The 24,520-nt window shown below is 55.5% G+C and overlaps 2 protein-coding genes across 2 annotated transcripts; both read right to left on the reverse strand.

Moving 5' to 3' along the window:
* Window positions 1-28: 28 nt before the first annotated feature.
* On the reverse strand, window positions 29-13,146 carry LOC133355548 (collagen alpha-1(II) chain-like). The gene is made up of 4 exons (XM_061572888.1): window positions 12,533-13,146; window positions 11,694-11,839; window positions 6,391-7,731; window positions 29-1,915 (listed from the first exon to the last, which is right to left on the reverse strand). Exons 1-4 carry the CDS (start codon window positions 12,858-12,860, stop codon window positions 1,676-1,678), a joined length of 2,055 nt encoding a protein of 684 aa, XP_061428872.1. The 5' UTR covers window positions 12,861-13,146; the 3' UTR covers window positions 29-1,675.
* A 982-nt stretch (window positions 13,147-14,128) lies between these two features.
* Window positions 14,129-24,143, reverse strand: LOC133355633 (polynucleotide 5'-hydroxyl-kinase NOL9-like). The gene is made up of 13 exons (XM_061573001.1): window positions 23,717-24,143; window positions 22,502-23,303; window positions 22,129-22,366; window positions 21,394-21,566; window positions 20,955-21,087; window positions 20,525-20,618; window positions 19,967-20,064; window positions 19,131-19,298; window positions 18,402-18,681; window positions 17,899-18,010; window positions 17,167-17,365; window positions 16,620-16,753; window positions 14,129-14,577 (listed from the first exon to the last, which is right to left on the reverse strand). The coding sequence occupies exons 2-13, from the start codon at window positions 23,231-23,233 to the stop codon at window positions 14,458-14,460; spliced, it is 2,481 nt and encodes an 826-aa protein (XP_061428985.1). The 5' UTR covers window positions 23,234-23,303; window positions 23,717-24,143; the 3' UTR covers window positions 14,129-14,457.
* Window positions 24,144-24,520: the final 377 nt, after the last annotated feature.

A 24,520-nucleotide genomic window follows, 5' to 3' on the forward strand; every position in this document is an offset into this window, starting at 1 on the left:
ATAAAGCCATCACAGACTGTTGGGGGCAATTGTGTTTTGTTTGTTAGCGAGCACCTATTAAGAGCAGCACGGCGCACTTACACACACACACACGCGTCACGTCCACGCGCGTCTTGTCGCGAGCGTTATTCACATAGAGACATTTTGTGTGTTTGCGAGGTTATATTCACTCGTGCGTTACTACGTCGCGTGTATTTCGTGCAAGTTCAAGTGGCGTTTGCGTGCAGCCATCGACGCAGCGTGGGGGACTCCACGAAAAACACAAACACACACACAGACACACACACACATACAGAACCCCCCCCCCCCCAAACAGACTAGAGCACGAATCGTCGGCGCGCCACGAAACGTCGACGCCGTCCTTCAACGCCACGAGGTGCCGACACGAAACGTCGGGCTAGAAAGGGAAGAAAAAAAGTGACCCGGTGGAACGAACGTGGACTCGACTGATCGCGCGTTTGCGAGCTCCCCTCCCAGCGAGAAGCCACTTCACACTGACCCCCTCCCCCACCTCCTCGGGGGGCCACGGTGACCTTTGGGTGCCGGGGTCATCAGGGGGGGGGGGGGTCTGGGTTAGAGTCGGGTTAGGGTTGGATGGAGGTTGGGAATTCGGGGTCGTGGATAGGGTTAGTAGGGTCAGATGGTATTCAGGTCTCTAGGCTCGGCATGGAGCTCGAAATCATGATTTAGGCTCGGGGATAGGGTCAGGCACAGGGGTGGAGTTGAGGAATGATTTAGGGTCAGAGTTGGGGTTTTGATTCGGATTCGCGTTTAGGGCGAGGATTAGGGTTTGGGTTCAGTTGGGATTAGGGTTCAGGTTAGGATTGGGGTTAGAGTAAGGCTTCGGGTTTGGGTTAAGTCTCAAGCTAGGGTTTGGGTTAAGGTTGGGATTAAGCCTAAGGTTTGGGTTGCGGTTCGGGTTATAACTGGGATTCGGGTTAGGGGTGGGTTGGCCTCAGTGATTATTCACGCTTGGGATGAGGATTTTGATTGGAGTTGGGGGGGCAGGGCCAAGTTGGACAGACGCTGACGTCACCACCAGGACACGCGCTATCGATCCGGGCTCCTCCTTCATCCGGGGTGAGACAAGGCGAGGAGAACGAATTGGAGGGGAAAGGGGAATCTGGTACTCGAGTGGCGCCTTTAATAGGCAATCGCAGACACAAGCACGTGACGGCACTACCCTCCCACCACCTGCCTGGGGTCTCACGCGACCAGGTGGTGTGCGGGCGAGTAAACCTGTGTGCAGTTGAGAATGTGAACAGGTGAGATCGCGTGTCACAGTGAGGAAGCATGTCCAGGTGAGGCAGCATGTCCAGGTGAGGCAGTGTGTCCAGGTGAGGCAGTGTGTCCAGGTGAGGAAGCATGTCCAGGTGAAGAAGCATGTCCAGGTGAGGCAGTGTGTCCAGGTGAGGCAGCATGTCCAGTTGAGGTTACTTGTCCAGGTGAGGCAGCGTGTCCAGGTGAGGAAGCATGTCCAGGTGAGATCGCTTGTCTAGTTGAGGTTACTTGTCCAGGTGAGGCATTGTGTTCAGGTGAGGCTGCGTGTCCAGGTGAGATCGCTTGTCCAGGTTCGGCAGCGTGTTCAGGTTCGGCAGCATGTCCAGGTGAGGCAGTGTGTCCAGGTGAGGCTGCGTGTCCAGGTGATATCGCGTGTCCAGGTGAGGTCGCTTCTCTACAGGTGCGTGTCCTCCTCCTCGTGTTGCTCTCTCTTGCTGGGAGCCCCGGGGTGTGAGGTGTGCTGGGGGGCCCAAGGGGGTCTGGCCACCCCCGGAGGGACCCCTCGTGGAGGGGGCAGCCCCGGCCCGGGCCCCCCATTCCAGCTGTGGGGCCGCTCCTGCATCTCGGGACGGGGGTCCATCGCCGGGTTGTCGTGGCAACCAAAGCGCGGTCCCTGCATCTCCTCGGTGAGCCGCTGCCATGGAAACGTGGGGCAGAGACAGCAACCACAACAACCGCATTCACCGCTGAGTGATGGTGACTGTCTCCACAGTGCTTGTGCCAGGCTAGGTGCACTTTGAGCCGATCGCTCCTTAGATGACATGTCAGCCAGCCACTCGACCTTTGAGGCTCCACAGCCCGGACAGGGTCAGGCCGCCCCCACCTCTCCCCGAGGGAATACAAGCAGACCTCGCTTAGCGAGCAAGATGTGTTCCTGAAGAAATGAGCGCTTATCGAATCAGCGCTAAAGGGGGCCATTACACCATTGTATATATGGGGATGCGCTCCTGACAGCGTTATATATCTTTTTTTATTCATATGAGCACTATATGAGGGCTTTATCGGCAAAAGTGTGAATACTAATACAGATGGTAAACATTTCATGAATTAAAAAAATAACGTTAATAACGTCACTGAGTATGATGTACTGTATTGACAAGTGCATTCTACTGTACTCCTACAAGGTAGTGGCGGGGGAGCTGCTACGCTGCCAATCCGGGATCCTTCTCAGAGTGGAGCTCCGTGAACTCCGTGATGCCCTCAGTCTACATTTCTGTGGCGAGGTTTCATTTTGCTTGATATTTCATCGCTCCATCTCCTGCGATGGACGACAGCTCTCCAGACGCGTCACGGTGGCTAGGAGATGTTAACTACCTCGCCTGGTGTACAGGAGGTCGTAGGTTCGATCTCATCCATGACACATGCTGCTGTATATTTGGAGTTTGCGTGTCTCTCTCCATCATCATCATCACGGTGGCTAGGAGATGTTAACTACCTCGCCTGGTATACACGAGGTCGTGGGTTCGACCCCATCCCTGACATCTGCTGCTGTATATTTGGAGTTTGCGTGTCTCTCTATCATCATCATCATCATCACGGTGGCTAGGAGATGTTTACTACCTCGCCTGGTATGCACGAGGTCGTGGGTTCGATCTCATCCCTGACACCTGCTGCTGTATATTTGGAGTTTGCGTGTCTCTCTATCATCATCATCATCATCATCACGGTGGCTAGGAGATGTTAACTACCTCGCCTGGTATACAGGAGGTCGTGGGTTCGATCTCATCCCTGACGCCTGCTGCTGCTGTATATTTGGAGTTTGCGTGTCTCTCTCCCCGTGGTCGCGTGGATTTTTTGTTCTCCGGGTCCTCCGGTTTTTTTAAATCCTTTATATTAAGTTCACTTGCTTGCGCGCTTACGACCGTGCAAATCTTTCGGTCGTTTTTAATCCACTTCCCGTGATCCAATCGAGCTGACATTTTGCACACAGACTCGTTGTGTGTGACAATTTATTTTTGTGAAAAAGAAAAAAATCCAAAATTTTTCACTTTTTAGGAAAAAAATTTTTTCATATTTAATTTAAAATACCAATGTGATAAAAATGAAACTCTTACTCAAGAAAAACAGAAATGAATAATAAAATAAAACCGATGCCACGCATATAAAGGATTTATAGTGAAAAACTTTGTTTTTACGGGTTAATTTTTTCCTCCACATTTAGAAACTTGCGTTGAGATTATCTCGATGACGTTGCTGCTATGAATGGCGGGAACACTTTGTCGAGTTATCGTTAGTGGCCAGGTCGCTCCTGAAAAATAAGCTAATACCTCAGTGGGCTTTTCCTGGAAGGATGGGAATGGCTTCGTTTTGTATTTGTTTGTGTTTTGATGATTTGTTTACCTTTCTTGTACGTTGCACTACTATCGTGTTATTGTACCGTTTGTTGTTGTAGCGTCATCATCAGGTGTGAAAACCACAGCAAGAAAATTTTTTAAAAAAAATTATTGCTGTGGTTTTCACACCTGGTGATGATTGCTCGTGTTGCAGTCGAAACGTCGTGAGAATTTTATTGTTTGATATTTTTATTATTTTATTGTTTCCCTTCTACGTGACTTTACTGAAAGAACCAAGAATATAAATCCCTGCAGTCACGAAAGCTTTAAATCAAAATAGAACCCACTCCTAAACGGCCACCCCTCCAAAGAGGCCAATTTGTTCACTTACCAACCGTTCCCCTGCGAACGACCGGCTGTTGTGGCTACGGTAAATATTAATTCATGCATTGATTAACCACGTTTTTATTTTAATGTTGTGTGCTTATAATGTTGTTAGTATCTTTATCTATTAATATCCATTGCTGAAATATGATAAGCGTACGTTTTTTGGGTGAAAAAAGGTGTAACTTTCGATGCTATCGGAACGAATGAAGCCTTTAACGTGCATTCCCTATACTCGCTTAACGACCAATCATCCCCTATACTCGCTTAACGACCAAATCATCCCCTATACTCGCTTAACGACCAAATCATCCCCTATACTCGCTTAACGACCAAATCATCCCCTATACTCGCTTGACGACCAAATCATTCCCTATACTCGCTTCACGACCAAATCATCCCCTATACTCGCTTAACGACCAAATCATCCCCTATACTCGCTTAACGACCAAATCATCCCCTATACTCGCTTAACGACCAAATCATCCCCTCTACTCGCTTAACGACCAACTCATCCCCTATACTCGCTTAACGACCCAATCGCTTAACGGCCGGTTTCGTGGAACCAATCGCCATCGTTACGAGGAGGGGGATTCCCTGTACTGGCGTTAATGAGTGAATGACTGACCGTGTGAATGAGTTCATTTCATTTGTTACAAGGACGGTCGCGTTTCACCACAGTTTCGCGGCTCTTTTACTGTGTTGTTGCTGCTTGAGCACTGCAGCAGTAGCAGCAGCAGCAGTAACAACAGAGAGAACACGAGACGGAGTCAAGTACGGAACAGTAGGGGGTACAGCTGGTGGGTGCATCTGACGGGCATCTCAGTCAGCCAACCCATGGCACCTGCTGGGTCTGCCCCGAGACCTCCTGCTGCCAGCAGCGAGCGTTCGGCACTTCACGTGATGGCCTCAAAGTGCACCTGGCCTGGCACAGGCGCCGTGGTGACGTTACCGTCACTTAGGGGTGAATGACGGCTGTGTTGGTGCAGCAGAGGGCCTTCAGGGATGTTGCACAACCAGCAGACGATGGAACGAGGTTATTTACCGGTCGTAAACAAGACACCCGAATTACACCCCCCCCCTCCCCCTGAGTGCAAATACTAGTCGTAATTCTAGATTTGAAGCTTTCGTGACTGCAAGGATTCATACTCTTAGGTTTTTTCGGTAAAATCACCTAGGTAAAAAATAAATAATAAAAATAATAGAAATAAACGTTTATTAATTAAATTATTTTCCCCTATTATTTCTATTATTATTTATTATTACTTATTTTTACCTACGTGACTTTACCGAAAAAACCTATGAGTACTAGTAGTAATTTACATTTATTTGTGAGGAGCATTCCACTAATGTCTCAAGGCGCTTTGTAAGAATAAGGATATAGGCCAAGATAAAACAGAAACTAAAAAGAATAAACTGACTTAAGAAGATGTTTAACGCCGTATAGGCTTTCTTGACCAATGTTATCCGTAATAGAGTTTTTTTGGGTAATATCCCGAGATGATCCAAGCCACGAAAACCTCTATTGTGGTTAAGAAGATGTGGTATTAAGACGAGACTTGATGAAAGTATCTGCACTATCGCATGATCGAATTTCCAAGGGTAGGGAATCCCGCGACCGTGACGCAGACGCAGCGAGTGGCCGCTCACCTCCAGGAACGGAGCCGGGATCGAGGCACGCACGGGAGAATAAAGGTCGGTACCAGGTGCAAGTGTTTGGTGTTTTAAGTCTTAATAGGGATAATGGGGAGAATCAAACTGGAGATGAGCGGGTAACGGTTTGTCATGAACTCGGAGCAGCAATGCGTCAATACTTTTTTTTACCAAAACAAAGTTTTAACAAATGGACTGTTATAATAATTGTTTTTTTTACCCTTTTATTTGGCCTTTTGGCGTCATCTGGTCCAACCCATGTGAGACTAGGCTCTAAGGAAAGCTGTCTCGGGTGTGGACCAATCAACTTCAAGGACACTGCATACATTATCAGAGTTATGTTTTTTGTTTGCATTATGACTGCAGGTATTGTGGTCTATGCAAACATGACTCCTTGTAAAAAAGGTGTCAGTTTTGTTGCCAGATAGAAGGGTTAAAAACCAATTATCATTTTTTACTGGCAAATGAGGTTCTAATGGTGTAAATGGAATGTTTTAATAGGAATAAGGAGGCACTTCTGAAACTACGAACGGAGTTGGAGAAACTAAGTGGTCCTTTCGGTAAATGGCGGATTTAAGCCCAATGATGGTCTCGCCACATATCCAGATTCGAGTTGACCTGCAGGTTGCAATGATGGGTTACAGAATTGGCCTCAAAGCCAAAACGGAGAGCGTAGTGGTTCAGTGTAACGAGATGTTTCAAGGCATGTTCAGCAGCAAGGCAGTAGATGGTGCCGCTCACATAAATGAGCGTGTGAGTTTGTGAAAATGGAGTGACCGCGAGTGAATGAGTCGCGTACCCCGCTCTTCGCTCTCCGCGCGCTCCTCCTCCACGCGGCGCACGCGGCCGCCAGTGCCAGGAGCAGTGCACACGCCACGCCCAGTGCCCCCAGCAGGGCGGGGAGGGGGGGCCCCCGTGGATCCTCTCCACCTGCAGGGGCCCCCGCCTCCTCATCCTCCGCAGGGTCCCTCGTGCCCCCAGTTTCCTTCCCCGCACGCCCCCCAGCCTCCTTCCTGCCAGGGGCCCCAATCCCGTCCTCCCTGTTGAGGCCCCCAGTCTGCACCTCTCCGTGAGGGCCACTAGGGTCCCCGGTCTCTCTCACAGGGCCTCCAGTCTCTTCCTCCTCCACAGGGCTCCCAGTCTCCTCCCTCTCAGTCTCTTCTTCCTCCTCCACAGGCCCCCCAGTCTCGTCCTCCCTCCCAGGGCCCACAGCCTCCTCCCTCTCAGTCTCCTCTTCCTCCCTCCCAGGAACCCCATTCTCCTCCCTCCCAGAAACCCCATTCTCCTCCCTCCCAGAAACCCCATTCTCCTCCCTCCCAGGAACCCCATTCTCCTCCCTCCCTGGAACCCCATTCTCCTCCCTCCCAGAAACCCCATTCTCCTCCCTCCCTGGAACCCCATTCTCCTCCCTCCCAGGAACCCTATTCTCCTCCCTCCCTGGGCCCTCGGTCTCCTCTCTCCCAGGGCCTCCAGTCACTTCCTCCTCTACAGGGCCCCCAGCCTCCTCCTCCCTCCCAGAGTCCTCGGTCCCCTCCCTCCCTGGGCCCTCGGTCCCCTCCCTCCCTGGGCCTCCTGCCTCCTCCCTCTCAGTCTCCTCCTCCCTCCTTGGGTCCACAGTCTCTCCCACTGGGCCCCCATTCTCTTCACTCCCAGAGTCCTCGGTCTCCTCCCTCCCTGGGCCCCCAGCCTCCTCCCTCTCAGTCTCCTCCTCCCTCCTTGGGTCCACAGTGTCTCCCGCTGGGCCCCTATTCTCTTCGCTCCCAGGGCCCTCAGCGTCCTCCCTCTCAGAAACCCCAGTCTCCTCCTCCCCCCCTGGGCCCCCAGTCTCTCCCGCTGGGTCCACAGTTTCCTCCCTCTCAGGGCCCTCGGTCCCCTCCCCAGCCTCCTCCTCCCTTACGAGGTCCCCAGTCTCTTCCCTCCCTGAGCCGCCAGCCTCCTCCCTCCCTGGACCCCCAGTGTCTCTCACTGGGTCCAAAGTCTCCTCCATCTCAGGGCTCTCGGTCCCGTCCCTCCCAGGACCCTCAGCCTCTCCCACTGGGCCCCCAGTCTCCTCCATCTCAGGGCTCTCGGTGCCCTCACTCCCAGGAACCGCAGCCTCCTCCTCCCTCCCGATTTCTTCAACCCCACGTTCTCCAACCTCCTGAACACACAGAGGAGACAACAATATTGGCCACTAGGTGGCGGCGATGTCACCAGAGCGCTTGCGCAAGACGAGGTGCTCTTTTGAGGTCACGTAAAGTGTTGTAGGCTCGCTGATCGGAGGTCACGGCACAGACGCAGGTGCCATGAGCTGAATGAGATGACTGGCAGATGCACCACCTGTGCCCCCTTCTGTGCCAACTTATTGCGTTTTAGCCGCGAAACGCTCCGCTCGTTATTGTGAGCGTCGCTCCTGCGCCCTCCGTTGTTGTTGGAGGGCGACTGCCTCCACCTGCCCAGTAGCAGCGTCCTTCACGAGCCTCCTTCCTTCACGAGCCTCCTTCACAGAGGTCGATCTTGACACCGCTGGTACGAGCCTTCGGCAAGCCAACTCAGGTCCACATCCTCGCTTACCGCATAAGTCCATCTCTTCTCTAGCCCGTTGCCGTGCCCGTTTAGCTTCCTCTATCTGGCCAAACAGAAACTGCATCGCCAGCTTTTTAAATCCTTTATATTAAGTTCGCTTGCTTGCGTGCTTGCGTGCTTGCTTGCTTACGACCGTGCAAACCTTTCGGTCGTTTTTTAACCCAATTCCCGTGATCCAATCGAGCTGACATTTTGCACACAGACTCGTTGTGCGAGACAATTAATGTTCGTGAAATTTTTTTCCAAAATTTTAGACTGTTTAGGGAAAACAAATTAAATATTTAATTACCAATTGTTTAATACTGCAGACAATCATCTGACCCATAGGTGGCAGCCATCTTAAGCCAGAGGACGAGAGGACTCTAGCCGCCACGCATATAAAGGATTTAGAGTGAAAAACTTTGTTTTTACGGGTTATACTTATTTAAGGACATGTTTAACCAGTCCAGCCTGGTTAAACACGTCTTCTTTCTCACGGCTGATGTAGACAACTACCAGTTCCGGATTAAGCTAGTGCGGGCCTGTAGCATATGTCATAAAGGGGCCCTAATTTTTTTTTTTAAACACGTAAATATTAAAACACACATTTGTAACTTGCACAGTAAAGGAATTGCATTTTTTATTCGCTATACATCTAGATAGAACGACAAATCGCTAACCTTAAACACTGAGTCATTCATAAAAGTTTAAGGCAGTACTATAGTAATAGAGCGAGTGCAGAATCACTGAACCGGAATTGACAGCTTGAAAGCATTTAGCGCGGCGCCCTTGAAAGTGCGGGGCCCGTAGAATATGTAGCTACTTTTGCTACGAGGATAATCCGGCACTGACGACAACAATTGCACATTCAGGTGGTCAAGGCCAGATAACCGCGTCAGAAGCAGCGGCGTTGTATCGCTGTGATGTCTCCTTCGTATTTGTGGATGGGCATTGCGTTGCTATACGTTGCATATGGTCTGTTCTGGATGACCACAGTCGCACACCGAAGAGTTTTTCATTTTTAATGTATGCATCAGGTATTCGAATCTGCCATGGTTTGTGGTTTAGGCTGGACTATGATTTTCCTGGAAGATCAAACTCAGGGATTTTCCATGATGGATCGTAGGCAGGCCAGCCTGAATGTTTTGAACCGGTGCAGATGTTCCATTCGATGGCTCCACGCTTCGCAAGCATAAAGAAGGGAGGGCATAACAGTGGCCGAAAAGACCAGGAGGTTTGTATGGAGCGACAGACCAAATATCTCCCACGCAGCAGCGCTACGCATCAAATGAAAAAGAATTGCCACTCCAGTGAGCCTGGAGCGAGACCACGGCTACCAAGACGGAGCTGGTCACGAGCACACTGCCCCGGGGGGGGGGGGGGGGGGGGCACGGAAACTCCTCAATTCTCTCCACAACTGCCCCATCACGCACGGGGAGTCGAAAGGGCTGGGGCATTCAACGACGCACACATACCGAGGCAGGTACCTCGACGTGAACACGGAGGTTGACGCACGAACAACGTGCATCGGAGTTGTGGAGTCAGGAAAGTGGGTGAGGGCTACGGGAGAGGGGTTAGGGGGGGGGGGGTTCAGGAGCAGCATGGGTCTGCCCTCTCCTCCCCTCCATCTGTCGAGGTAAATCCCCGCGTGTAATCTGCGCTAAAGCCGGTAACGGGAGTTGGCCTCCCTCTACACGGGTCTCTCCCATTTCCTCCCTCGGTTCATCTCGCATCTCGCATACCTCTATTATCTCCCCACTCTTCTCTATCCTACCCCCCCCCCCCCCCCGCTGACCCCCCCCCGGACCCCCCCGAATGAAATCGTCGTGGCTGAGACCAGACTCACAAATCCACGGCTCACAATGGCCGCTCGCCACCCCCACCTCTCTCCCCGTGTGGATCAAGAAGAGAAGAACAAAGGGCATTCATAGTCCAGCCCTGCCCCCAACCATCAACATCACCACCATCACCCACCATCATCGCCCACTCACCACCACTTCGCATTCCATCACCCACATCGCCACCACGATCACTACCACCCCCATACCACCGTCACCACAATCAGATACTACCTTCATCACCAACTACCACCACTATTATCAGCATTATCAGTACCACCACCATCAACAACAACAACCGCCGTTCACCACTAAGTGGCGGTGACGTCACCACGGCATTTGTGCCAAGCTAGGTGCACTTTCATCACTACCCCACCGTTACTACCCCGATCATCATCACTACCCCACCATCACTACCCCACCATCACTACCCCTATCATCATCACTACCCCACCATCACTACCCCACCATTACTATACCCCTATCATCATTACCCCACCATCACTATACCCCTATCATCATCATCATCACTACCCCACCATCACTACCCCACCATCACTATACCCCTATCATCATCATCACTACCCCACCATCACTATACCACTATCATCATCATCATCACTACCCCACCATCACTATACCCCTATCATCATTACCCCACCATCACTATACCCCTATCATCACTATCACTACCCCTATCATCATCACTACCCCACGTCACTACCCCGATCATCATCATCACTACCCCATCATCACTACCCCACCATCACTATACCCCTATCATTATCATCATCACTACCCCACTATCACTACCCCACCATCACTATACCCCTATTATCATCACCATCACTACCCCACCTTCACTATACCCCTATCATCATCATCACTACCCCACCATCACTACCCCACCATTACTATACCCCTATCATCATCATCATCACTACCCCACCATCACTACCCCTATCATCATCACTACCCCACCATCACTATACCCCTATCATCATCATCACTACCCCACCATCACTATACCCCTATCATCATCATCATCACTACCCCACCATCACTGCCCCTATCATCATCATCACTACCCACCATCACTACCCCACCATCATTATACCCCTATCATCATCATCACTACCCCACCATCACTACCCCTATCATCATCATCACTACCCCACCATCACTACCCCACCATTACTATACCCCGATCATCATCATCATCACTACCCCACCATCACTACCCCACCATCACTACCCCACCATCACTTTACCCCTATCATCATCATCACTACCCCACCATCACTATACCCCTATCATCATCATCACTACCCACCATCACTACCCCACCATTACTATACCCCGATTATCATCATCACTACCCCACCATCACTACCCCACCATCACTATACCCCTATCATCACCATCACTACCCCTATCACCATCACTACCCCACCATCACTATACCCCTATCATCATCACCATCACTACCCCTATCATCATCATCATCACTACCCCATCATCACTACCCCACCATCACTACCCCACCATTACTATACCCCGATCATCATCATCACCACTACCCCATCATCACTATACCCCTATCATCACCATCACTACCCCTATCACCATCACTACCCCTATCACCATCACTATACCCCCTATCATCACCATCACTGCCGCTATGAGCACCACGATCACCACCACCCCTCCCCGCCCACACCTGCCGGGACGGGGTCCCCCCGGAGTCACGTGGGGTCACAGGTGCGCTAGTGGGCGTGGTCTGTGCAGGCCCTGCCGTCTCCTGATTGGTCGGAGCCTGGGCGCCGGGCGTGACGTCACTCGGTTCAAAATCCACCGCCTCATCACCTGCACACATCACCATGCCCATCGTTACCATCACCATCGTTACCATCACCACCACAATGGTTACCATCACCATCGTTACTATCACCACCACCATCGTTACCATCACCACCACCATCGTTACCATCACCAACATCATTACCACCATCACCAACATCATTACCACCATCACCAACATCATTAAGCCCCATCAACGCCAACAATACCACCACCACCAATATCATTACCACCAATATCACCACCACCACGAACATCATCACCATCGTTACTGTCACCAACATCATTACCACCATCACCAACATCATTACCACCATCACCAACATTACCACCAACATCACCAACATTACCACCAACATCACCAACATTACCACCATCATTACCACCAACATCACCAACAATACCACCATCATTACCACCATCATTACCACCAACATCACCACGAACATCACCAACATCACCACCATTAGCACCGACATCAATAAATCCCCATTACAATGACCACTAACCGCCACGAACCCCATTGCCCACCACAACCACCACCACCACCACTAACCCCCACACACCACAACTACCACCACTGCCACTAACCCCCACACACAACCACCACCGCCACTAACCCCCACACACCACCACCACCACCGCCACCACCCCCACTAACCCACACACACCACACTGCGTGGCCGAGTTCCCCCTCACCTGTTGGCTGCGGAGTCTGAAAGTTCGTGGTGGCCGACAGAGGGGGGGTCCCAGTGGTGGCCCCGGTGAGAGGCCCTAGAGGGGGGGGTCCCGTTGGGGTGCCGGGCTCAGGGGTCCACGCTGGGACCCCGGGCGTCGGGGTCCTGGCTTCGCGAACCCCTGGCTCATCTGCTCCAGTGCTCGGCTGCCCTCCGTCGCCACCAACATCGCCAACAACATCACCACCATCACCAACAGCGGCTCGAGCAGCGAGCAGCAGCAGTAGCAGCAGAGTCGCGTACGGTGCAGTGGAGCGCAGAGACATCACCACCATCATCATCACCATCATCACCGCGAGGTAGTGATGGCGGCTGACATCGCTCCTGACAACAATTCACAACTTGGAGCCCTTTGGGGGGGGGGGGTGAGCGATGGAGGTGGGGGGGGATGGTGGATGGATGGTGGAGGATGAGGGGTGATGTTGGATGGAACGTGAGGGGTCTGGGTGAGGGATGGTGGAGGGTGATGGTGGATGAGGGGATGATGGTGGATGGAGGGCGAGGGGTGGTGGTGATGGATCCCGTGTAAACCTCCCGAGCGTTGCCCCGTCCCGTTAGAAGAACTCCCGTGAGGGGGGAGAGGCGGGGAGAGCGGGGAGAGCGATAAAAGAGAGTGGGAGAGAGAGGCAAGAGTGGGGGCGGGGGGGTTCATCCATCCTCAGTGCGCGCCCAGCGGTTGCCATGGAGACGGGATGAGAGGGGAGAGCGGGAGAGATGGGAGGAGGGGAGAGATGGGAGAGTGGGAGAGATGGGAGAGTGGGAGAGATGGGGGAGAGTGGGAGAGATGGGAGGAGGGGGGAGATGAGAGTGGGAGAGATGGGTGAGTGGGAGAGATGGGAGAGTGGGAGAGATGGGAGATGAGAGGAGAGATGGGAGAGTGGGAGAGATGGGAGGAGGGGAGAGTGGGAGAGATGAGAGGAGGGGAGAGTGGGAGGAGGGGAGAGATGGGAGGAGGGGAGGGCGGGGGAGATGGGAAGGGAGAGTGGGAGTGGCGGGGAGGGAGTGAGGGGACTGGAGTTGAGATGGAGGGAAGTGCAGAAGTGGGAGAAGGGAGACTTTGGGGGGGGGGGGGAGAGCGAGGAGACGGGAGTAAGACGACTGACGCGAGAGAGAGAGAGCGAGAGAGTGAGCGAGAGGTGGGGGTTTACAAAAAGCAAAGTTATAAAAAAAAATACGAAATGATGAACGAAGCAAAGTGCCGACTACACCGAGCATCTTCTTGTTTCCACTGATCGTAAAAAAAGAGAGGGGTGGATACGAGAGGGAGATGGGGAGACGGAGGAGCGCTTAGGGGAGCGCTTAGGGGAGCGCTTAGGGGGGCGGGTGTGAAGAGTGGGAGACGGAGCTGGGGATGGAGGGAGAAGAGACTTGGGGGAGAAGGATGGGGGGGGGCGGGGGATTGGGGGGATTGGGGTTGGATGGGGGGGATTGGGGGGGGGGGAATTGGAGTGGGCGGGGGATTTTGTGGAGGGCTTGGGGGGGCGGGGCTGCCCCCACCTCCCGTCACTCAGGTCGCCAACAGCGGACGCAAAATCAAGAGAACTTTATTGATATTGACTTTTAAAAAACTTTACACGAGCACAGACGCCACGTGATGTGTGATGTGATGGCGATGTTGATCAAGTAATAAGCTGTGTAATGGGCCAGTCCTCATTTGCCGGTGTGACCCAGTGTGTTGTTGTGATGCTGGTGTGAGATGTGGTGTGATGTGAGATGTGGTGTGATCCTGTGTGATGTTGCGTGATGCTGCTGTGGTGCTGTGAGATGTGCTATGCTGCTGTAAGATGTTGCGTGATGCTGGTGTGATGTTGTGAGATGTGATGTGATGTTGTGAGATGTGGTGTGATGCTGTGAGATGTTGCGTGGTGCTGGCGTGAAGTGCCGGCGTCACGACTGCGCTTGCTGCCCCGCTCTCTTGCTGTTGCGAGCGATGCGGAGTTGCCCGGAGCCGGCGAGACGCACGGAGTAGAGGTCCGAGACGTAGGGCAACTCGCCCGGCACGCCGTGCTGGACGACGGGGACACGACGGAGACACGACGGAGACACGACAGAGGGAGACACAGCGGGGACACGACACAGGGACAAGTTTACCCACTGTTAATCACATGAACAGCTGTGACGTCGCGCGCGACACAGAGACGCAACAAACAGAAACGGCAGCCACAGCAGCAGCGACAGCAGCAGCCACAATGGCCCGAGTCACTCTTTTAATCTGTAATGAGGGCACGCATTCCTCAACAATCACATGCTCACCGCTCACACACACAAAGATCGCCCCGTGGAGCCTCAACAGAATCGTGCGGCGAGCAGGAACCTATGAGAGCCGTCAAACGGCACGCGTGGGGGGTGCGGCCAGCACCACGCCCGGCCGCCTTTGTCTCCCCAGCGGCGATGTTCACACTCCGCAGAAGTTATCCATTTAAGACCGAGTGAACCTAAGGGAGGCCTTCAGCACCGGTTCACACATTCGTCACCGCGCTTCCAAAACAGGGGCGGTGTGCGGTGGGGGCTCGGGTGATGGGGGGAGCTGGGTGAGGGGGAGGAGGGAGCTGAGGAGTGGGGGACCGTGCCCCCCCCCCCTCCCCCCCCCCTTGAGAGTTATTGTCTCGGCCGTTATCTTCACGAGCCAGCCACGTGTGGGGGGAGGGGATGCGGGTGTGCCCCCCCCACTCCTTTCCCCCTACGCACGGCATGGCCGCCCATGTTAACAACAACATCATTACCACTGCCTCCACCTTCATCCCCACCACACCACCATCAACAACAACCACCACAGTTGCCCACTGAGTGGCGGTGACATTACTATGGCACTTGTGCCAGGCTAGGTGCACTTCGCTCTCTACTGTGCCACATTTCTTAATTTTAGCCGCCCGGCGTTTCGCTAGTTGTTGTGAGCGTCGCTCCTCTACCCTCCACCCTTGTTGGAGGGCAACTGCATCCAAATTCCCAGTAGCATTCTTCGCGAGCCTCCTCCACATAGGCCAATATTGACACCGCTGGTACCAGTCATGGGTAAGTCCACTCAGCTGCACATCCTACTGTTCGGCTCCATCTCTTCTCTAACCCGTGCCGTGCCCGTTTAGCCCCCTCTATCCGGCCAAACAGAAGCTGCCTGGGCATGCGGTGGCTGGGCATGTGGTGGCTGGGCATGCGGTGGCTGGGCATGCGGTGGCTGGGCATGCGGTGGCTGGACATGCGGGCTACTCAGTCCACACAGCCTCACCTGCCAGAGCCAACTGATGACTGTGTCCAGATTTTTTAAGGATCTGTGAACTCCTCACACAATGCAGTCTAGTTAACCCAGGATGGATTGTAGGCAGGCCAGCCTGAATGTTTCTAACTGGTGGAGATGTTCCTTCAGGGGGGGGGGTCTACGTTTTCCTCGCGTAGAGAAGTTGAGGGCATAACTGTGGACATGAAGACCCGAAGCTTCATGTGGAGCGAAAGGCCACGTAGCTTCCAAAAAGCTGATGAAAATATAATCCGTTTAACAAGTAGGCTTTCGCGACCAATATCATCCATAATACAGGTTTTTTAGGGTTAGATTGCATAAATATATAAATGGGTCGTTAAACCTGCCACCACTCGACACGGCCAATTAGTGAGGGTTGTCACGTAAACAAAACGTGGCCAATTCGTCACTAGTACAGCACACCGATGTGTTGGAGAGTCAAGCCACAACATTTACAATCTGAGTACGACGTTTCGCCAGTAATTACAACCAGCTTCATCAGGCGACAGCCAGATTTGTGGATAAGTTTTGTTCCTTAATCACCATCAACACCACCACCACCACTATCCTCATGACCACAATCCCCAACAAGACCACCGCTATTCCCACAATCACCACCACCACCATTGCCAAATGTATCAGCACCATCACCACCACCAACATCACCATCACCAACATCACCATCACCACCACCACCACACACATCACCACTAGAACTACCCTCTAGACAACCATCACCGCAACCAACACAAGGCGTAGGGGCCCAGTGAGCCAACCCCGACCCCCGGATGACCCCCCGGATGACCCCCGGGGTCACCTGCTTCTTGAGGAGGAGCGGAGGGAGCGGCACGTTGCCGAGGACGAGGAGGTTGACGAGGCGGAGGCGCGCGGGGGCGAGCGGGGTGAGGACGAGCAGCGTGCCGCGGGGAGCGTCCACCCCGCGCACCACGCCTGGGAGCCACCGCCACCACCACATTGCACCGCGAGAACAATCACCAGAAGGCAACCACCACAGCAACTGCATTACGCTACAGCCACTACACCCAACCACGACAACCAAATTACATCCATCAACCCCTCCACACACTCTGGGGTCCCCCCGTGTCCCTCCCCGGATCCCCGTGTCCCTCCCCGTGTCCCTCCCTGGGTCCCCGTGTCCCTCCCCGTGTCCCTCCCCGTGTCCCTCCCTGGGTCCCCGTGTCCCTCCCCGTGTCCCTCCCCGTGTCCCTCCCTGGATCCCCGTGTCCTTCCCTGGGTCCCCGTGTCCATCCCCGTGTCCCTCCCTGTGTCCTCCGCGTCCATCCCCGGATCCCAGCGTCCCTCCCCAGGTCCCCCCCATCCCCCATCCCCCGCATCCCTCTCACCGAGGCCGTAGCAGCGGCAGGGGGGGAGGTCCCCGTGCACGATGAGGGGGGCGTTCGGGGGGACCGTGGGGGAGGGGCGCAGTGGGAGGCCCGGGGGGGCCCGGCAGAGTCCCACGACGCGGGCGTTGAGGGCGTAGAGGATGTGGGCGGGGGCCACGGCGCCCGGCGCGCAGTGCAGCGCCACGGCGGAGAGCGGCACCTGCGCGGAGGGGGCACGCGGAGAAGCGCACAGATAAAGGTCCCCCGTGCAGCCTTCGGCAAGACGTTGGGTAAAGTGCTGTTGACGAGCATCGAACCCTAACCCGCGACCACGCCCGACCGCCTCCGCCTCCCTTGGGGCGATGTTTAAACATCGCACCAGGTACTCTCATTTGAGTTGACCCAGGCGAAGCCCAGGACCAGGTAAGATAATCGTCACTGGTGTTTGTGGCGATGAGCGTCAATCGGAAAGCGGGCCGCCGTGTTCGTAGCGCAACGCACTAACCGCTGCACTAGACAAAGATCCCCCATATATTTGTACGCACAACAACAACAACAAGCGCCAATCGCCACTAAGTGGCGGTGACGTCACCACGACGCTTGTGCCAGGCCATGTGCACCTTGAGGCTACCACGTGAAGTGTCGAACGCCCGCTGGCAGGTCACGGGGCAGACCCAGGTGCCACGGGTCGACTGACCGAGATGACCGAGATGACTGGCTGATGCGCACACGCGTGTTTGTGTGTGCGGGCACCTCGTAGGGAGGCAGCCGGTGAAGGGGCCACAGGGCCCTGGCTCCGGGCGGCTGCAGCTGGCTCAGGTAGGCCAACAGGGACAGCTCCCGCAGCACATTGCTGGGCACCGGCCTGCACTCAACACACACACACGCACAGCTACAGACAAACATCCCCTGTGGAGCCCAATCGCAATGTCGGGGCAAGTGCTGTATAGAGAGCGCCTGTTAACGGCGGCACTGCGCACCTCGGAGAGTTGGTGGGGTGGCGAGCGCCGCACCCGGCCGCCGTGCCAGTTGCTGCTCATTTAAGGCCGAGTCGGCTTGGGGGAGGGAGCCCAGCACCGTTTCACTGATCACGCGGACCCACTGATGTTGGCCGTGCGGGCCTGTGCCGTACCCCCACCCCCCACCTCCCACCCCCCCTTCTCGCTTTGTGCACCTCGATAGGTTCAGAGTTGGCTACATAGGGTGCAAAAGAAGTCCAACAGACATACATAAAGGTCAAAGGGTCAGTGACTCACATGGCCCTGTATCCCTTGATGGAAGCAAAATTGTTGACGACTTCCAGCAGCTTGTGATCCCTCTCCTCCTCCTCATCCCCCTCCTCCTCCTCCTCCTCGTCCTCCTCGTCGTCGTCGTCGCGATCGTGGCTGTCCTCCTCGGGCGCCGTCTCCCAGCCGTGCAGGGCGCGCAGGGTGGCGGCCGTCAAGGGCTGGGCCTCCACACCTTTGGGGCTCATCTGCACCACGTGGCTTGGGCGCAGCATCCGGCACAGGTCCACGAGCAGTGCCAGCCCGTTACCTAGGAGACGGCGGGGTGGAGGGGGTTACCGTGTGGGGGTCGCGAGAGAGTTGGGAGAGACTTGTGAATGAGTGGGGCAGCAATAGTGTGCGAGTGTGTGAGAGTGATGGCGAGTGTGTGAGAGAGTGCAAATGAGTGTGTGGTGTGTAAGCTTCAGCAGTGGGAAGACAAAGGCGGCCGGGCGTGGTGCTGGCCACCCACCCCCACGTGCCCCACTCTGGCCTTAATAGGCGCTCGCTAACATCAATCTTGCTCCAACAGCCTGGTAAGGCTATAGGAGGGATCATTGTCTTTGTGTGTGTGTGTGGACATCCGTGTCCGGAGAAGAATCTGTGTGTTTATGCACCACCCCTCATCGCACACTCTCCATACCCACCTCATCCAATCCCCCCTTACCCCCACCCACCCAGCCCCCACCACCACCACCCCCCCACCCCCTCCCCCCGCACCTTGCACCCATCCCATGGTGTTGACGATGAGCGGCGCGAGGCGTCGGGTGCCGCTGGCGAGGACGACGCTCCGAACCGACGCGACGTAGCGGCTGGGGTCCCGCTCGGGGCTCACGTCGCCGTAGAACACGCAGCTCGCCGCCTCGCGGGGGTGCCCAAACGGGGGACCTTGGGGGGGGCACAAGCGGTTGGGGGGGGGGGGGGCACGATGAGGGGGGGATGGCCGCAGAAGTTGAGAAATTATTCCTGGAGTCTCAGTTCCTTGGCTTCACCATAGTGAGAGAAGTACAGCATGAGGGTGAGTGTGTGTGTTGTACACGTGTGTGTACATGTGTGTGTACACGTGTGTGTACACGTGTGTGCACGTGTGTGTACGTGTGTGTACACGTGTGTACACGTGTGTGTGCACGTGTGTGTACACGTGTGTGTGTACACGTGTGTGCGCGTGTGTTTGTGGGGAGCGGTAGTTTAGTGGTTAGCGCGCTGCGCTACGAAACCGGCAACCCGAGTTCGATTCCCGCTCACGGTTCAACACCACTGACGAATATCCGTACCGGTCCTTGGTCTCCCCTAGGTCAACTTAACCTCAAATGAGTCCTGGTGCGATGTGTAAACATTGCCACTGGGGAGACAAAGGCGGCCGGGCGTGGTGCTGGACACCCATTCCCTCGGGCGCCGTGTCAGCCTTCATAGGTGCTGCTCGCTAACAGCACTTTCCCCAGCAGTCTGTTAAGGCTACACGGAGCATCTTTAGTCTTTTTTTTTATGCGCGTGAAAGTGACATTTTGTGAGTGTGTATCAGCAGGTGAGCACCTCACCGGGTGAGGGAGACTCACCGAAGAGCGGCTGCGTGACGTCGTGGAGAGATATGCAGCCGGGCGGAGTGAACTCCGTCTGCCCCACGTCGCACTCCAGGTACTGTACTCGTGACATACTGTACGCACACAGAGACAAAGATCCCCCGTGTAGCCTTCTAACAGACTGTCGGGACCTGTGACAGCCAGCGCGGCACACCACTCCCGGCTGCCTTTGTCTCCCCGGTGATGAATGTTTTACACACCATGCCAATTACACATTTTTAAGGCCGAGTCGACCTACCGGGAGCCACTCGTTGGTCGTGAGCGGGATTCGAACTTTGTCAGCAGCAAAATCTGATAACCGCTGCGCCACCGCTCCCCCAAACAGACACACGTGTAAATATAAAGTTCTCCCATGTAGCCCACATAGGCTGATGGGCAAGTGCTGTCACATTGATTCCCCCTCCACTCCCCATTGATCCCCCCCACCCCCTTAATCCCCCCCCACTCTCTACCTTGATCGCCCCCTCCCCCCTGTACCCCCCCCACCCCCAACTCCCTCCCCGATCCCCCTTGATCCCCCGCCGTGGCTCTCACTGATTGAGGAGGGAGTTGAGGAGGAAGCGGTTGAACGTGGATTTCCCAGAGTTCCTCTTGCCGCACACGAGCACCACGGGGTAGTGCACCCCCTCTACTCACACACGTACACAAAGACAAAGAAACCCCGTACAGCCTTAACCGACTGTTGGGGCAAGCGCTGTTAGCGAGTCGCACCTATGAAGGCTGGCGGCACGGCACACAAGGGGGTAGGTGGCCAGCACCACGCCCGACCGCCTTTGTCTCCCTAATGGCGATGTTTACACACCGCACTAGGGACTCATTTGAGGCCGAGTCTACCTAGGGGAGGCCTAGGACCGGCTCAGAAAATCGTAACTAGCGTTGGCCGGGTTCGTGGTACACACACACACACGTTGTGATGGTGATGTTGTGATGGTGATGTGGTGATGGTAATGATATGGTGATGTACCCTCTCTGCGGCACGCAGTGACGATGGTGTCGATGGCGTGTCTGTAGCTCTCGGACACTGCGATCCCCTCCGTCTCCCCCACCTCCTCCACCCCAGCCGCGTGTAGCGGTCCCCGGCTCCTGTGGGGGTGCCCCTGTGCCCCACAAACAACCAGCACCGGCGTCATACAGGGGTGTGTACACGGCAAGTACACTGTACCGGACTTAATAGATGCTCGCTAACAGCACCGTGTATTAACTCCGCGTGATCCCATGCACGACCCCACGTGACCCTGTGTCTGACCCCAAGCATGACCTTGCATGACCCCATGTAACCCCACGTGGCCCCCTGTACAAACCCCGTGTAACAACGACGTGACCCCACGTATGTCCGCGTGTAACCCCGCGTGACCTCGTGCATGACCATGTGCGACCCCACGTGTGACCCCACGTGACCCCACCGAGCTGGGGGAGAGGAGGCGCGGGGTGGGAGAGAACTCGGAGAGGAAGCGGACGAGCGGCGAGTGTAGCCGGCGCAGGACCAGCACCGCTGACCCTGCGGTGACCCCACTACCACCGCCACCAGTGCCACCATCGCCACCGCGCCGCCACCGCAATATCCGCTCCACCGCGCCTGCATGGGTTCACGGAGCACAGATGGGGTTAAGAGAGACGCATGGGGTAGCCGAGGAGCTCGAGTCAGTGTTAGGGTGATGGGCTAATTTCAGCCAGGCCTCGGTGAGTGATCCGGAACAAGAGTGACACTCTGGTCAGGGATACACATGGCCTAGGGTGAGGGCTTGGGTGAGGGGCTACATGATGTTAGGGTAGAGAGAGGGTGAGGGTTACGGTGAGGGCTCGGGTGAGGGGCTACATCATGTTAGGGTAGAGAGAGGGTGAGGGACAGGGTGAGGGTTACGGTGAGGGCTCGGTTGAGGGGCTACATCATGTTAGGGTAGAGAGAGGGTGAGGGTTACGGTGAGGGCTCAGGTGAGGGGCTACATCATGTTAGGGTAGAGAGAGGGTGAGGGACAGGGTGAGGGTTACGGTGAGGGCTCGGGTGAGTGCTGCCCTGCTTTGAGAAATCAAGGCAAAAATGACCTAAGAGCGAGGGCACGGCATGAAGTGAGTGGAGGTGGCAGCAGGAAGTGACACGTTGTGGGAAACAGGGCAGAGGACCGAGGCCTGGGCCGCACCGGCACTGAAGGAGGCGGCGGTGAGCGACTGGCGCAGCCGAGACGTTCCATCCCCTTGCCCGTGGAGGTCCCCGTGGGGGTCCCCGTGGGGGTCCGGCAGGGCGCGCAGTGAGAGCGCGCGGTGCGTCCGCGGCGACAGGAGCTCCGTGGGCGCGTGGGATGGCGCCAGCTCGAATCCCAGCAGCTCCAGCCGGCCCCGCAGGCAGCGCAGCTCGCAGCAGCCATGCAACGTCAGGGTCTGCGGTGACGGGGGGAGGGGGGCAGAGGGGACTCCCCCGGGAACCCGAAGAGGGACACAGGAGGGGGGTTAGGGGGTGGGCGTGGAGCAAGAAGTTTGCGATGATCTTTTTGCGCGATTCTCCAACCCTCTCACCTGACCGGGGTCCATCACCACGGCAACGCGGTCTCCCTCTGCGAGGCGATACCCGCCGCTTTCCGGCTCCTCCTCCTTCACCTCGTCCACCTCGTCTTCCTCCTCTTCCACCTCTTCGTCATCCTCCTCCACGTCTTCAGTGTCCCCCACCTTGCCCAATTCTTCACGACCATCTGCCCTGTCCATCTCGTCATCCTCTTCCATTTCCTCCATCTCATCTACCTTTTCATGCCCCTCGTCCACCTCTTCATCTTCGCTGTCAATGCCGAATTTTTCGGCATCAGTCGATGTCCATTCCTCTGGCCCCGTTCCGGAGCCCGATTGCGGTTCCATCTCCTCTGCGGTGGGTCCCTCGCCTCCCGACTGTGGCTCCGAATTCACGGGGTCATCACAAACATCATCACCAACATCATCACCAACATCATCACCAACATCATCATCATCACTGCTGACCCTTCTCCTGACCCACGTGCCGACCCCACGCGTCACCAATCTTCGTCGCGCCAGGGTGACCCGGCGTCGGTGCCGGGGGTCCTCTCGCAGGAGTCCCAGGGGTCGCAGCAGGGGTCGCAGCAGGGGTCGCAGCAGGGGTCGCAGCAGGGGTCGCAGCAGGGGTCGCAGCAGGGGTCGCAGCAGGGGTCGCAGCAGGGGTCGCAGCAGGGGTCGTCGCAAGCGGAAGGACCCCGACACCGCAAGCAGGCGCGGAGGTCGTCGCTGACCTCCCTGCGCCATCGTGGCGATCGTGTCCAGGGGGTCACTCGGGGTCACGGGTGATGGACGGGGTCAGGGTGGTGATCCTTTCCTGTCATTACAAGGGTATGGCAAGGGGGTAGAGTTAGGATGAGGGCTAGGGGTTAGGACGAGAGTTAGGACGAGGGTTAGGGCTGGGGGTTATAGGGCTGGGGGTTAGGGCTGAGGGTTAGGGCTGGGGGTTATAGGGCTGGGGGTTAGGAAGAGGGTTAGGACGAGGGTAAGGGCTGGGGTTAGGATGAGGGTGTGGGCTGGGGCTTAGGGCTGGGGGTTAGGACGAGGGTTAGAGTCAAGGATAGTATGAGTTGAAGAGGTTAGGGTTCGTGTAAGCGCTAGTGTTGGGGCTCGTGCTGGTGATTGGGGTTGGCGATAGAGCTCGTGTCAGTGTTAGAGACAGCGGTTAGTACCAGGGCCAGTGTTAGCTGCAGTCGTGTTCGTGGTGGCGTTCATTCAACTCGTTCTCACCTCCGCTGCTGTTCCCGCGCCTGATATCGCCTCGCTCCTCCTGCCCTGTCCTGAGCCTTGCCCACCCCCCACCCCACACACTGCCCCGTGCCCCCCACACACTCAAAGCTGCCCCGTGCCCCCCACACACTCACAACTGCCCCGTAACCCAAATTCCGCGGTGCTGTGCAGATGCTGCCCCAAACACGTGTAGCCGTGGGGTCCCGCGTCCTCAGTCGCGGATTCGCGGTCTTTGATTCGCGCCTCCGGGACTCCGCGTCCGAGTTCGCGCTCCGCTGATTCGCGCGGCCGTGGCGATTCAATCGATTCGCTGCACCGATTAATCGCTTTTAAAAGAGCGCACGAAGAATAAATGGACGCAGATTTAATTCCGCTGTTACAATAATCGATTCGTGTTTCGCGACAGTCGAAACATTTAACAGAGAGACGCGGCCGTGTGACGAATCACGCGCGCGACACGCGATCCAGGGACCGCCGATTCGATTCGATCTCCAGAAGGGGCACGTGGAACGATGCGATTCTTAACTCCCCCCCCCCCCCGTTCACCTCGTCCATAAATGACGTCACGCGATTTTGGACGATTTTTGACCCCCCCCCTCGTCACACGGCGTCACAAAAAGTCAGACCCCCCCCCCTCAAATATGACGTCACAAAGCTCTGCTCCCCCCCCCCCCCCAAAAAAAATAAAGCATGCTTCAAATCTTCTTCTTGGTTCTTTCGGTAAAGTCACGTAGAATGGAAATAATATGTTTTATTTTTATTATTTTATTATTTCCATTCTACGTGGCTTTACCGAAAGAACCA

The sequence above is a fragment of the Lethenteron reissneri genome, chromosome 51, assembly GCF_015708825.2.
Source record: "Lethenteron reissneri isolate LAM-NWPU_2019-01 chromosome 51, ASM1570882v1, whole genome shotgun sequence".
NCBI classification, from domain to species: domain Eukaryota; kingdom Metazoa; phylum Chordata; class Hyperoartia; order Petromyzontiformes; family Petromyzontidae; genus Lethenteron; species Lethenteron reissneri.

Coding starts and splice junctions, on each gene's coding strand:
- LOC133355548 (XM_061572888.1), bottom strand. CDS start 12,860: ATGATGGTGATGATGATGGTGGTGATGTCTCTGCGCTCCACTGCACCG. Junction 7,732..11,693: donor GGGGGACCCCGTCCCGGCAG/GTGTGGGCGGGG, acceptor CTGTGTGTTCAG/GAGGTTGGAGAACGTGGGGT. Junction 1,916..6,390: donor CGCGGAGAGCGAAGAGCGGG/GTACGCGACTCA, acceptor TTTCCATGGCAG/CGGCTCACCGAGGAGATGCA.
- LOC133355633 (XM_061573001.1), bottom strand. CDS start 23,233: ATGGCGCAGGGAGGTCAGCGACGACCTCCGCGCCTGCTTGCGGTGTCG. Junction 18,682..19,130: donor CACCATGGGATGGGTGCAAG/GTGCGGGGGGAG, acceptor GCCGTCTCCTAG/GTAACGGGCTGGCACTGCTC. Junction 16,754..17,166: donor CTGCCGCTGCTACGGCCTCG/GTGAGAGGGATG, acceptor GGTGGCTCCCAG/GCGTGGTGCGCGGGGTGGAC.